We start from the raw sequence: 16,311 nt of genomic DNA on the forward strand, positions 1-16,311 counted from the left end.
ACGATAATTTCTAAATTTACAATATCACACACTTACCCTTTTTCCAAATGATAAAATAGACTTTGCCAAATCATCAACCGTTTTCAATTCAAGTTCATCAGCACTTTTAGAAAGTTCCAATGTTTCCTCCGTCGGATGAGGTCTTCGATGTCCAGCTTTCTTAAAATCATGATGTGACGATTGCACCTTGTGGGCCTGGTCTTCAGAGTATAATAATAGTGCTCCTTTTCGGGTGGTGAAAGTTTTTGGTATTTCCTGCGATGATTTAAAATGACTGGATTTTGTTGTGTTTGGTATTCCGTCAAAGTCATACTTGGGTGGAATTGGTGGCAAGTATATCCTACTTGAGTTTCCAACAAAATTAAAGTAATCCTGCAAGAAAAGAAAATAATGTATATATGTTTTAATCATATCATTTTTCCCTGCTTGGATCAAAATTTAGTACCTTGTATCTGGGCAAGTATTCAATAATGCAACAAAACATGTGACATTGAAACCAAACAAGAGGCTCTCAAGGGCCAGTGTCGCTCACCTAGGTCTATGAGTATCTTCAACAATAGACACTCTCTAACATAAAAGAATAGAACACAATTCATGATTAAAATCTCTACAGGGAGTCTACTGTGGCCATGCTTATGACTTATTTGTCTTGCTGATCAATTTTGCTATTAAAAGTTTCTGTCTATCTAATATAGCTTTCAGGATACAATGTATATAATTACAATGTATTAGACAAAAATGACAAAAAGAGAATTTGTAATTTCAGGGCAATCACTCCTATAATAAGAAATCTTCTTACATGTACAGTTACAGTTTTGATGTAAATGGAGTTAATGGACAGTAGGTAGATCAAAGATTGCATTTTACCCCTGTTCTAGCTATTTTTTGCCCTGTCAGCCATGTTAACTCATTGACAGGTGGAGGTAAAAGACAAATCTTTTAAACCTATTGTTTCCTATCCCTTATCTTACAGAAAGTAGCCAGACAGCTGATTTATTCAATAAAATTTCAAGCAGACATCACAGTCATTTGAATAAACAGAAATAAAAGATTGAGAATAGAAGTGTTAAAGTGTAACAGTTTAAAACTGTTTTGGTATAATGGGTTATACTCATTGTTGAAGGCTGTACGGTTACCTATAATTGCTTACATGTACATCCACTTTATTTGATTGATTGATTGTTGGTTGCTTAACGTCCAGTGGCAAATATTTCATGCATGTTCAGGATGAGAACAAATTAACAATAAATACAATAGGTAGGTCTGGTAATAGAGGTCAACAGGGTTGCAGGTCAGGAAATTTTGGACTGCCACGGGGAAATTAGGGTATATTGGATAGGGACAGAAACACTTTATTTGAACTTTGGTGGATAGTTGTCTCATTGGCAATTATACCACATCTCCTTATTTTTATATGCACATGTATATAGGCTAGAATATGGGATGGAGAAGAAAAGTGTACATGTATCATATATTAAAGTTTTTGTTGTTCCTTTAAAAAGTTATTTAAACTGCCTGTACATGTATAACTGTTCAAGGTCACCAAATTTAATTACATATATATATATACATTTAGTCATTTTTGCAATTATTTCTCCACAACAATAACACTATTGTTAAATCTATACTTTAGGTCAATCTTTAAATAAAAATACAAACTGTTTACACATGTAATCTTCAAATTAAATTCTAAATTACTGAAAAACAATGAATGCTTTGTTTGCAAACATATACATTGCACTTGATAAACATCAAACAATAGATTTATTTATATTATAAATCTTATATAGACAATTTATACAATGACATAATTATATGTACATGCACAATGCACATCTATGTCTTCAAACTGTTGCATTCATTAGGTAGGTAGGTAGGCTGGTGTTTCCATTTCATTTTACTTTTCCACTTTATTTTTTGCGACATGAATTGAGTCTGCGGTCTGAGTTGTCCATGGGCTGAGTTTACCCGTATTTTTAATGATTAGATTATTTCCCTTAGATATTGGCAGCAAAGTGTTTATTTCATCACATGAGCCGCGAGCTTCCTTAAAACAGCTGTCACTATTCAAGATTGTGAACATTTAGAATAATGATTTATATGATGTAATTTTGATCTTTTTTTTTTTCTGTTTACCCTTCCGGAGCACCTAAGATCACCCCCCGTTTTTGGTGGGGTTCGTGTTGCTCAGTCTTTAGTTATCTGTGTTCTGTTTTGTGTACTATTGTTTGTCTGTTGGTCTTTTTCTCTTTTAGCCATGGTGTTGTCAGTTTGTTTTTTCGACTTATGAGTTTGAATGTCCCTTTGGTATCTTTTGCCTCTCTTGTAGTATAATGCAAATGTTGGAATTAAAATGGCTACATGTATATTGAAACATGCAAAATACGCAAATCATTCAAAGTCAATGAACCCTGACTGAAGGTGCAGGGCCAAATAATTTCCATGGACATGAGAATAATAGATATGATAAACTGAATACCAAATACCTAATATATTTATATACATGATGAATAATATGAAGCAAAGATCAATGAAGATACAATTGTTCTTATTATACTTTCAAAAATAATACATTTAGCAATACACACACATTAGATTTACTCATACAATTAAGGTTTCAAAAATACACCTTTACAGGGCCATTCACTGGGGTTACAGCTGGCTCTACTCCTTTAATATCAGACATATATATTGATATAAGTAATATTTCTTACTTCTTTAAGGATATACAGTAGTCCACATTTGTACAAAAACTTGTATATATACATGTACCACAAATCGTCAAATGTAATAAGAATGCCCCTTACTCAATCATTTAGATGAGTCACAAGCAAATGAGTATCCCTTTTTCTTTTCTTGCATGTCTGTGTCAAATTAATCAAACTCCCATTATATGTCAGAAGTTAAAAGGAAATTTCAAATGTACATGAAATATCTAACTTGACCATACATGTATATATTTGCTCAACATATTTGGACCCTAAGCAGCCATCCATCTGCATCATCATCATCAATAACATATGAAAATCTAAAAAGGATTGGTAGAATAGTTGGTAAGTTATTGCATGCAGTCTGCACCATTAGCCACTCCTCCAATGTGCCAGAATAGTAAGATTTGATTCAGACTAGTAAGTATTTGCAAAACTTTGTTTAGACACATAACAAAAATGTTGGTATAAGAACTAGTAGTTGGAAAAGATTTTAGGTGCAGACTGGTATGGAAAAAGCTTGTGACACCTGCGTGCCTCAACATTTACAGTCCTATCCACAATCAATAACCAACCCTGGTCAAAAATTTTAAAAGAAAAAGATAAGCACTAGTCTTGAAAATTATATTTTTTTTTTAATAAACAGTGACATGTTAAAAAAACAAAGCAAAATAGATTTTTCCTGGGGGTTCGCTATACACTTTTGAGTCCTTTTCAGTAATTTAAGCTTTTCAATGTTTGTATCTAAAAGGTTTGGGTATGGATTTCTAAATAATTTGACAACTATCATCTCTGAAGAAGCATTACCATGATTACAAACGTAATTGTTGAAATGTGCATCTGGTACGTGCAGTAAAAATGGTAATGTTAATGAAAATTGTAAAACCAGGTTTTCCCATTTCCATTCTCAATTTTATTAATCCATCATTTTCTACATAAGGAAATGCCTGTACCAAGTCAGGAATATGGCAGTTGTTTTCCTTTAGTTTGATGTGTTTCAGCTTTTGATTTTGCAATTTGATAAGGTACTTTCCGTTTTGGATTTTCCTTGGAGTTTGGTATTTTTGTTATTTCACTTTTTAGTATCAATTCTTTATGCAAAATTTTACACTTCCGTCATTTTGTCCCTTATAACTCAGTTGTTGATTTCAACTTTTATTCATGTTTATCAACAATCATGACCATTATCAGCACCAATTTCATTCTAGTCTTCAATTGATAGGTTGGGAAAATAGAAAAGTTCTTCATTCAATTAATTTTAGTCACATTAACATTAGCAAGTTTAATTAACGTGGCTTTTGAAATCGCTACCATCCATTTTAAAAAAAATCTCTTAATCTGGCAGTATAATACTGAACAAAAAGAGCACAATTCAAAACTGTATAGGGTCATGAGGATTCTGTCTTTTTTATAAGATGGATAAAGATGTCTTCGGGCCGAGTAGTCTTGTACCCCTGAATTTTTTATAATTAAAAAATCAAAGGATCCTTCTGGGGCAATGTCATGATGGCAAGATCAGTGCAGGTGTCATCTATATCAGGAATTAACAATATGTTAACACTTATTATCAGCACCAATTTCATTCTAGTCTTCAATTGATAGGTTGGGAAAATAGAAAAGTTCTTCATTCAATTAATTTTATTCACATTAACATCAGCAAGTTTAATTAACGTGGCTTTTGAAATCGCTACCATCCATTTTAAAAAAAATCTTAATCTGACAGTATAATACTGAACAAAAAGAGCACAATTCAAAACTGTATAGGGTCATGAGGATTCTGTCTTTTTTATAAGATGGATAAAGATGTCTTCGGGCCGAGTAGTCTTGTACCCCTGAATTTTTAATAATTAAAAAATCAAAGGATCCTTCTGGGGCAATGCATGATGGCAAGATCAGTCACGGGGGGGGGTCTCAACATGGGATTTTGGGTACAGTTGTGCAGCTGGGGTTCAAAAAACACCCCCCATTCATATATTGAATAATTGTGAAATCCCTACCTATACATATATTTCACAGCGAAATGATAACCCATTCATATATTTATCAGCTCAAATAGTACCTACATGCATAAAAGAGTTTAGGAAATTCAGTGAAGATCGTTGCACAACAAACTGAAAAATTATGACCCATTGATATATCACAATTGGTCAATTACTACCTATTAATATATTTTCAATACATATCTGACAATTGTTATAATTTTAAAACTTTAAATAAATCTTCTAAATTTTTATGGCTCTTGACTCAAGAAAATGTAACTCTTATGGAAAAACTGGGCTGTTATATTTGTGACTGTTTTGAATTAAGGAGATCAGGTATGCATATTGACACTAAGTCAAGTAAATGATTTGAGAATGAATGCATATAATGTGATTTTATTCTTTTATTCACAATATATATGTGGTTTTTGGCTCTGATTCCGACCAATGCTAATATACTAAATATATATTTTCAAGTGACTATTATTGTTGTTGTTACCAATTATGTAAATCAATTGTATCTGATTTTATGCCCTTTCTGGGCCCTGTAATTTGGGAAATAAAAATATTAATTCTATTCTATTCTATTTCCTCGGTAAAATTGCACCCCATTGATATATTTGACGTATCAAAAAAGGGACCCATTCCAGCGGCAAATATGTATATACCTTCATATAGGAAGAGACCCCCCCTGAGATCAGTGCAGGTGTCATCTATATCAGGAATTAACAATATGTTAACACTTATTTGTAACTATCAATCATGTCAATGTTCTGTATATGTATACATATTTCAGGTATGAGTTAATTAATTACGTGTTAATAAAATAATCACTAATTCATTATATATATATTATATGTTATACCTCTGAGTACAATTGTTTACATATTACACCGTCATGTTCTTACCTGAGGCTCAAATACAACATCTATTTTCTCATGACCGTTTTTACTTATTTCGCCAATTCCTCGGCTCAATAAGGATAAATTGAGTGCACCACCGGAGCTTGCCATCTTGTTTACTTTTGTAATAGGACGTCAACCATCTGTATAAAAATTGCAATTTTCTGATCGATTTAAAATCCCTAGAGAGTAAAACGATAATTAGAAAACGTGTAGTGACACTTATTATTGTGATAATCACTGTTTGAATGTCTTCACCCGACAGGTGTGACAAATAGGAGCTTCTGTTTGATTTTTATAAAGTAAACATAGTCACACTTTTACTTTTTCAAGGCGATTTTAACCTTTTTTCCGCCATATTGTTTGTCGTTGCTAGTGCGCGTTACGTCACTTCCTTTTGAAATTGATTGATGCGTGCTTATTTCCCGCGATTTTTTTATATACCTTTAAAGATCTTTAAAAATGATTAGGACAAAACCTTGGACAAAACAAATGTAACTTGCATACAAAAACCTATTTTTAGAAGCATTTATTTGTCTACATCTCTTTGCACAGGCACTAGTACTGATTTTTTTCTCCATATATAAGGGACCGTTCAGTATTTATCAGATGGATGGGATGGTGCAAAATGGGGTGGGGCAAGCACTTTTTTTGTGTAAATATTTGGATTGGCGAGATCTTTTTTTTAATATGTATAGTGGATCGGCCAGAACTTGTATATTTTATAGGAAAACAATTTGCTATAAATTTTGCACGGGGGTTTCTTCCTATATATCAGAGACATATAATACAATGTATTATGTCTCTGTATATATGAAGGTATATATGTAACAGTAAATTTGGTCCGGTAGTAAAATTTGTCCGCCAGACTTTTTTCCCTAGTAAATCAAGTCCATGACCATTATTTTACTAGGAATTTAAGTCCCAGGACAAATTTTCCTAGGAAAATAAGTCCATAGCCAGTGGCGGATCCAGAAATTTTCATAAGTGGGGGCCCGCTGACTGCCTAAGAGGGAACCCGCTCCAGTCATGCTTCATTGATTCCCTATATAACCACCCAAATATTTTCCCCAAAAGGGGGGGGGGGCCGGGCCCCCTGAAAAACCCTCTAAATCCGTCTCTGATAGCTAGTAAAATATGTCTGGCACTTATTTTCCTATTATATTTTAAAAAATTTTGAAAATAAAAAAAAAACAACATATTTTCTTAGTTAAGATTGGAGGGTTTCATTAATTTTTCCTATTAAAATAAAGGACATGGATGGACGTTATAACCTAGGCATGTTAATGACATGGACATGATGTCCTAGGATAATTAATCTGGGGACATAAATTTTATTAAAATATTAATACACAACTCTAAAACAATATTAAAACATAACATTTAAGTTTAACTTTCAAAATAAAGGGAATGGACGTTTTCACCTAGAAATATTGATGACATGGACATGATTTCCTAGGAAAATTAGTCTGGGGACATGAATTTTATTAAAATATTAATGCACAACTCTTAAACAATATTAAAACATAAAAATTGAATTTCCATTGTTAACATGTAAATAATTTGTTTCATTAAAATTTTCCTTTTAAAATAAATGGCATGGACGTTTTTACCTCGGAATATTAATGACATGGACATGATTTCCTAAGAAAATTAGTATGGGGACAAACATTATATTAAAAAAAAATGATACACAACTCTTTAAACAATATTAAAACATAACATTAATATTTACCTTTTAAAATAAAGGGAATGGACGTTTTACCTAGGAATATTAATGACATGGACATGATTTCATAGGAAAATTAGTCTGGGTACATGAATTTTATTATAAATATAAATACACAACTCTTAAATAATATTAAAACTTAATAGTTACATTTCCAATATTGATTAAATGCAAATGATTTGATTCATTAATATTTTTCCTATAAAAAAAAAAAGGACAAGGACGTTTTTACCTAGGAATATTAATGACATGGACTTGAATTCCTAGGAAAATTAGTCTGGGGACATAAATTACTAACATCGGACTAAAAATACTAGTAAATTCTGTAACCATGGACTTTTTATACTAGATATATGTGTCCGCCCGGACATATTTTACCAGGACAAATTTATCTTTTACATATACATATGTGCCGCTGGAATGGGTCCCTTTTTTGATACGTCAAATATATAAATGGGGTGCAATTTTACCGAGGAAATATATCAATAGGTAGTAATTGACCAACTGTGATATATCAATGGGTCATAATTTTTCAGTTTGTCGGCAACGATCTTCACTGAATTTCCCAAACTCTTTGTCATTAAAATTTCATAAATTAAATATATGAATGGGTTATGATTTCGCTGTGAAATATATGTATAGGTAGGGATTTCACAGTTATTCAATATATGAATGGGGGTGTTTTTTAAATCCCAGCTGCACAACTGTACCCAAAATCACATGTTGAGACCCCCCCCCCCCCCCCCCCCCCCCCCCGTCACGTGAAATTTTGTCGGTGCGTGTAGGAAATTTCTTTTGCAGGCACACAAAACATAATAAAAACAAAAATAACAATTTTAATGTGATTTTATTGTATTTTAGAAATAATTAAATCATGTAACATGAAAACATATCATTTTAGAAATTATTAACTCATGTAACATGAAAACACAACATTTTAAAACTTTGATCAACCAACAATTTTCACATGAATGGAGTTATCTCCCATGTATTAAAGCTTGTAATATTAAACTTGTTTAATATGTTCAGTATATAGCTTCTGATCAATGCTTAAAAATATAAAATAACCATAGAAATAGATTTGCATACTGACTTATATTTACTAATTTCAAAATGACAGTACTGACTTCAAGAGCACATGAATTTAAAAAAAAGTAAATTATTTGTTCTACTTTAAATAATACCAGAGGCTGTCCTCAATTACATGTTTCAATGATAGATAATTTTATCATATGGATGATATTCTATATTAATCTTAAAGACAGATATAGGATCAATATATATAGTAATAATTTGTTCTAAAAATATTTCAAACACCAGTCTTACAGTGTACTGGGACTATTATACTAGTATAATAGTCCCAGCAGTGTACAAGTATTTCTATTATATTTCAAGAACCAAGCAGGATATAATTAAGGTACATGTATTAAAGGAAAATCATAAAGGTTTTATTAAATGAGTTTTTGTGGACAAATTGTGGTGCAATTACAAGATATGCAGATTTCTGCTTTTAACATTAAAAACTACCACTTATGCAATTATTTAATAGAACAAAGACTTAAAAAGAGATGCATTAAACTGTTTCAAATTATAAATGACCTCAGATTTCAGAATAGATATAAACTTAGTAAAGTTAATAGTATGGTTAATATTTCTTCATATGTTTATGACTTGTATGAGTATTGTTAGCACTTCTTAAGCCTCTTTTAAAGGCTGGCTGATATAGTATACTATTACTTATGTACATGTATTGTGATGTAATTGTGATGTGTATATGTATATTGTTTCAGGCTGCCTTTCAGATAAAATTAAATCTATACTTATATAATAGTTATTGAAAAACAGGTCATTATCGTGATATATGGACTGCCCACAGGACAGTGGTATTGACTAAGACAGCGATAATGACTGAGCCGAAGGCGAGGTCATTATCGCTGTCGCAGTCAATACCACTTTTCTACGGGCAGTCCATGTATCACGATAATGACCAGTTCTTCAATAACTATTATGTTTATTTCATTGAGGAACCATGTTCTTAAAACATCTCATAAATCAATTGTTCAAAGCAAACTCGATTTATTGTACGATTTCTATAGGAAAGAGTGAAGACCAGTCATAGTGGAGGGGCCTGATGGGTTATTTTCGTTCTTCGTGATCGGCGCATTTTCGCTATCGTGATCCGTTTTTCTAGATTTATTTTTTTTTATATTTTCCGTGATCATGGAAAGTTATTTTCTGTGAATCGTGATTGACAAAAAAATCAACTCGTGAATCGTGATGAGACCCCCCCCCCCCCCCCCCCCCAATCAGGCCCCTCACAGTGATAACTTTAAGCAAGGAATTGTATATTCAAAAGGAATGGAAACGCGGCTCGAGATCACTCGGGATACCCGCAGAGCAGCCGCAGAGCTATAATCCATGTCTGACTCGGTCGGAAGTATGATGAATAATATAAAGAATCATGACGGTGGTCCATTTCCTGTCATATAGATCGGTCTTTTAAATTCACTGGGTCATCTTGCTTGAGAAGATATAAAGGAGAGAGAAACCCAAAATCAAGAATAAACTTCCAATCCGTGAATAGTTAAGGCCTTAGGTATCATTTTAATGCCTCATCGAACATACGTTTGTCATATTTTATTATGAAAATTCTTATTAAAATAGACCTCGGTCTTGAAACTTGAGTGAGTTTCATCCGGATTACAAAACAAAAAATACAGTGTTTTGATTTTTTTCTAAAAGCTCGGCAACTACGAAGTGCAAAACAAAATAGTTGATATCATTATGAAGCTGAAACCTTATTCTAGCATTTTGCCATTTATTTAAGTTTCTGGTAACATTTCTGAATTTTCTACGATTTTTCGAAATTTCATTTTTGAATTTCATTATTCTGTCAAAACACGTCTTTCAATCTGGGAGTGTAATACGATTTCTTCTAACTATTGGAAAGTAGAAAGAATAAAGTGAGAAAATGAGATATCATTTTAAAGAAGGAATATTTTCCTACAGTTTGGTATAAATTACGAATGCTAAATGATATTGGTACAATGTAAATGATTTTATTTCGAAACATGTTGAAAATTTAAAGTAGTGCGTCAATAAATACACCAACACGCCGTATTCTTGTAAGGGTTAAATAACTACTTGAAATACATGTGACATTGACATACAATTTAAAAGTTTAGTCATTTTTCTATCACATAGTGTTGGCTTTATGAAAATGGTGATTAAAAACGAATTTGCTATGATTTTTCAAAATCCCATGTTTATAGTTCACATTGAAGCCATTTTGTTCAGTCAAGTTCCACACCGACGAAGTCGGAAATTACAGGCAAGAAAAGTATATAAGACTTCCGATTGGGATTGATTATGCCGTTTTATACACGATTTTAATCATTTATTTTTTTGTCAAATAATATTTTTATACTTAATTGTTGTTTGGTATTGCCAGAGACATATATACATCTCTGGTATTGCAGTTTGCCATTATTAAGCTTTGCAGCAAATTACCACAAGCTTAAAAGCAAAACAGTTCCTTCCTTTTTTTCTAGAAGAGCAGTAGTCTAGAGGTCGCAAAATATTCCTTCGGTGTTAAAATAAATAATATGCAAATGTCGGAAAGTTTTAACTGTTTCTATTTAAAAAAAATTATTGCACCACGGCATAATTTAGCATTTGTTAACAGGTGAGCTCGGCGTGATTTCTTTTTGACAGCCTATAGTTAGTATACTTTATATAGCTACTGGAAGTGTTTTACGACCTTGACTGGATATACATCCCTAGCACGGTCGGTAGTTAGTATACACTGTTCCTGCTTAAATATATATACGACAAAAATTAGCTTATCAATGATACATGATAGATTGTACCTGCAAATTGGATATCCCATACCGGTGTTTATTATAACACCTATATTATCTAAGTTCTTTTATCTAGACAAAATACTACATCTGTTCACGTACTTCTTCCTTTATACTTTTCTATACCAGTCATATTCCAAAATTGAAAAGTTATTTTTTAACTTTTTGCATTACCTTAAATCTTTTTAAAAACTCGTATAATGTCAGATTTCATCTATTTATTGATCTTAATTGTTGCATACCTTCGTGAAATATCAAGAGGAGGTACAAGAAAAAATCAAAGTACTGAAGTACTGAACATCGGATAACCGCAAGTTCTTGTGGATGGTCAAAAGCACATGTCACAGAAAAAGAACACATCTCTATACTTGAAACTGAGGTTAATGTACAGATTTTTTTTTCTGAGACAAGTTCGTGCGTGGATGATGAATAAATGACAGGAAATTCAACCACACTGTAATAACTATTATATTGTAGTGATACAAATCAGTATACCTGGGACTATTATACTAATATAATAATAGTCCAAGAGTATGTATACACTGGTTTGTTGTTATATATTATATTAATATAACAGTTACATGTATATATAATTTTCATCCATTTGTGTACTATTCTAATAATAGTGCAGTGCAAGTGCATGGTGGACACATGGTAAAAAAATCCATTTTTCTAAGAGATTGGATATGAGAAGCCATTCATATTTTCCCGCAAAACCAATTACAGAGTTACCGGTCCTTGCCGCGAGTGTCACAAAACGTTCTTGAGATATTCTTCCACAAGCTTTAACACAATTTTTCGGTACGTGTGCATAGATATTATCAATTATTTTTTTTACTTTTATATATATATATATCTAACGACAAAACATTTTCATATTATTAATTTGTGTTTAAAAAAAATATTTATAGGAACATCCATTGAAAAAAATGAATTTAAAACAAGCGATAAGGAATGTTATTTTGCACTAGATAATGTCCGCGGATCTATATTTTTTTTATAGATGTGTTAAAAACCCAAAACTAATTTGCATAATGGAAATTTAGGCGATAGCAATACATCGGAATGACCTCACGGTCATCTCGATGTAAAAATGTTTTTTCAGAAGTAACTTTGTTTAAGGTTGTATTTTTTGTTTATTTCATTTAAGGAATTGTATATCTAAATAGAAAATTCCTTAATTGTTTCATTTCATGATTAAATGACCAAGTTCGATAACTACTGCCATATAAGTAATTAGCCTGGCATCCCGGCCCGGTCTAGCTGCGCGTCGCAAGGGCCAGGTGGGGAACAAATACCACTTGATCGATTCAGTGCCAGTTGACTCTAGCCTGGCATCCCGGCCCGATCTAGCTGCGCTGACAGATTAGCCAGGACCCCAGGCTAATAAGTAATGAGCCAGTTAGAGCGACGGGATGTAATTAACACACCACCCAAGTCAGAGATGCATCATACAATTTTCTTTGAAGTCGGCCGCGTTTCCATTCCTTTTAAATATACAATTCCTTGCTATAAGTCACTGCATTTCATTTAAGTGCAATTTTTAGTATATGAATACAAAATAAAGTTTTCTATAATTTTATAATTAACGAAAACATATGGTAAACAATCCAACAATTCCAATCTAAAATTGAAATCAGGAAAATGTTTTATTAAATGGACATCTATCTAAACAGAGAAACCACGCCCCACCGGTCATTAACATGTAAAAGTCTGTTAACAACCGGTTTTCTGGTCCGTTTATTTCTGTTAAAGACCAATGGATTTTTTTACTAAAGAATAAAAAATGTCATGTGGCCACTCGTTATCCAATAAGAGAAGCTAATTCTTAACCGATATGAAATAAACGAATATTCATTGTGGATTTAAACAACAATAAAATTCATGATTCTGATATATATAAAAAATTATATATATATATATATGGAATTAACAAGCACATTTTGTATTTTGTATTACACCAAAGTCTATTCTTTGATTTCCAGACATAAACATGCAAACATTAAAATAGAAAAAGAACCTAAATCATTAGTATTGATTGTCTTTAAGTTTTAGAGGGGCAAGCACTTTTTTATAGAATGATTTTTGAGATGGGCAAGCACTTTTTTGCAGAATTTAAAAGGATGGATATCAAATTTTTTAATGAAACAATATTGAGAATGCACCGGCCCATCCATCTGAACGGTCTCTAACCTAATAATATATTTGACCGATTTTTTGTTCAGAGACCAGACGAGTGTCTGTGAGTGTATTCCGTCGTGCTGCCTCATATCTATAAGAATTCCAACATACTTTGTAGTTCTAGGTATTTGTATTATTACAGTCTGCACCAAAATCTTTTCCAAGTTGGCAACATCTAGTCCGAAGACCAATATTCCAACATGTTTCTTGTGTGGCTGAACAAAGTTTTGCAAAACCTTACTAGTCCGAATAAAATTTTACTAGTCTGGGGCATCGGACTAGTGGCTACCGGTGCAGACTGTTGGTATATTATATGCACAGTTAGTCGAATCATCTAAAAGTATACGAATTATTTGATAAAAAAAATCTTGCACAAAACTGGAATTTTCTGTTATTCATTTATCTTATTTTTTTTGTTTGGGGAAGGGAGGCCTCTCCAGCAATTATTCTTATTCTTCTGGTTTTAAGTGACGGTAATCAGTGAGTTTGATTTTTCCAGTAATTTTTCATAAGTGGTTGCGATATCATTATTATTGAACTAGACGAGAGCCCGTTCCTGAATTTTCCAATCGTTTGTTTGAGAATTTTACAAATATTATGTAATATGTTGACGAGAAGATTCTAACGATATTTAATTCTGAGTATATCAAGTTTGAAACAGAGTCAGTGGTGCCGGATATTATTCTTTAGTCTTGAACAACGCAGTCTTTCTATAGGACAAATATATACATGTATATGAAGCCCTTTTGATACTTAATAATGAAAATGATGTATCAAAGTTTGGAGTAGATTTTCTAATTGACATCTTGAAAAATTGTTATGTAAATTCTCGGACTTGTAATACAATTACAATACAATTGTATTCGATATATCTCTCTGGTAGAATGCAGTAAAATGAATGTAGAATGTAGAAAAAAGTCAACTTTGACGCTTGAATACCAATCTATATCTAATGAAACAAGTGATTTAGTATACGAAGACCTTTTAGTAGTACTTTTAAAATATTCCTTCGAAATTTTATCGATATGTATGAGAGTCTGGGTGGATTTTACAGAATATATAGAGAAAAATGGGCAAAAAGTGCAGAATAAAATCAATAAAAGAATAGGCAAAAATAATAAAGAATAGAGAATAATTGGGTGCTGAAATATAAAGAAGAGAAAAATTGGGTGCTGAAATATAAAGAATAGAGAATAATGGTATAAAAATTAAAGAATAAAAAAATGAAGCCCCCCCCCCCCCCCCCCCCCCCCCACACACACACACACATTCGTGTACATTGGTCTAATGTTCTACTGCTGACCGCACTGCCCCTTCGCCCTTATTTTTGCCGATGGGCACCTCTGCATGCATGTCCCTTGTTTTAAACAATAACCTCGCTGTAATCTGTTAAAACGATATATTTAAGAATTGTATTAGAGGTTGAATATGTGTATTTGATTAGTTTTAGGGTCTTGATGGGGTCTCCAATTATTTATATATTCATTAATTTATGAAGCCATTTTTCTCTATTCTTTTAATCTTAACTTTGTCCATTATTCTCTATTCTTTATATTTCAACACCCCATTGGGCCAAAACTAAAATTAAAATTGTTTGATGTTGCCTACCTACCCACCTAAAAAGAAGCCTAACCGGAAAAAAATTATGACACAAATCGTTTCAAATTTTTTTCGTGCTCTAACGTCGTTTTCTTGTCTAAAACATGTTACTTATAATTGTTGGTCAAAAAAAAAAATAAAATCCTTACTTACCTACCTAACACTACAAGGCATGGGTAGCGGCAACATCAAACAAAGAATTTGTTAAGGATGGCCTTATTCTCTATTCTTTTTTTTTTGTTTTACCCTTTATTCTGTATTTACCCCCATTATTGTATACATGTATTCTGTATTTACCCCCATTATTGTATACATGTATTCTGTACTTACCCCCATTATTGTATACATGCATACTGTATTTACCTCACACACATTATTGTATACATGTATTCTGTATTTACCTCACCCCCATTATTGTATACATGTATACTGTATTTACCCCCATTATTGTATACATGCATACTGTATTTACCCCCATTATTGTATACATGTATACTGTATTTACCCCCATTATTGTATACATGTATTCTGTATTTACCCCCATTATTGTATACATGTATTCTGTATTTACCCCCATTATTGTATACATGTATTCTGTAAACCCATTCCAGACCCTTATATACCAAAACACCAACAAGGTTTACAACCTGTTTCTTCATAAAGTAACCAGTTATTATTCTGAGTAAAAGTTTGCGTAAAAAACACTGTCGAAAGATCTACATGCATGTTTCCTTAAAATGAGCAATACTTTATGATCTTAAGTCAAAAACTGAAAAAAAGTTCTGGTTATAACAAGTTTTGAAAAAAACTCGTCTCCGCCTAGTGATGACCTGTCATACCTGTATATTCTGTGCAAGATGACTGCTAAATTCTGCAATATTCAAGAAATATACTTGCAGGACTCTGAACAGCGATGGTACTCCCAACAGCGATGGTCACGCTGAAATACGATGGTTTGATCCTGAAGTGCGTTTTTTATCACGCTGTTCAATACGATGATGGCATTGTGTCGCTATCTTGATAACTTGCATATCTGTAGATTTTAAACTAGCAATCACGCGTCATTATAGACCATCGCACATCAGCGAAAGAACCATCACACTTCGGCGAAGATCATCGCACATCAGCGAAAGAACCATCACACTTCGGCGAAGACCATCGCACATCATCGAAAGAACCATCACACTTCGGCGAAGACCATCGCACATCAGCGAAAGAACCATCACACTTCGGCGAAGATCATCACACATCAGCGAAAGAACCATCACACCGGTGAAGACCATCGCACATCAGCGAAAGAACCATCACACTTCGGCGAAGATCATCGCACATCATCGAAAGAACCATCACACT

At 32.7% G+C, this 16,311-nt stretch overlaps 1 protein-coding gene across 20 annotated transcripts in view; it reads right to left on the reverse strand.

Annotated features, from left to right (window-relative positions):
• Window positions 1–5,965, reverse strand: part of LOC127718464 (uncharacterized protein KIAA2012 homolog) — a 115,309-nt gene extending 109,344 nt beyond the window's left edge. For all 20 annotated transcript variants that reach the window (XM_052224489.1, XM_052224488.1, XM_052224496.1 and 17 more), the window contains exons 1-2: window positions 5,596–5,965; window positions 37–372 (exon numbers count right to left, since the gene is read on the reverse strand). In XM_052224489.1, coding sequence (XP_052080449.1) covers window positions 37–372; window positions 5,596–5,700 — 441 coding nt within the window. In that variant the 5' untranslated portion in view covers window positions 5,701–5,965. The remainder of the gene's footprint in view (window positions 1–36; window positions 373–5,595) is intronic.
• Window positions 5,966–16,311: the final 10,346 nt, after the last annotated feature.

This window comes from Mytilus californianus, unplaced genomic scaffold (assembly GCF_021869535.1).
Source record: "Mytilus californianus isolate M0D057914Y unplaced genomic scaffold, xbMytCali1.0.p SCAF_10, whole genome shotgun sequence".
Classification (NCBI taxonomy): Eukaryota; Metazoa; Mollusca; class Bivalvia; order Mytilida; family Mytilidae; genus Mytilus; species Mytilus californianus.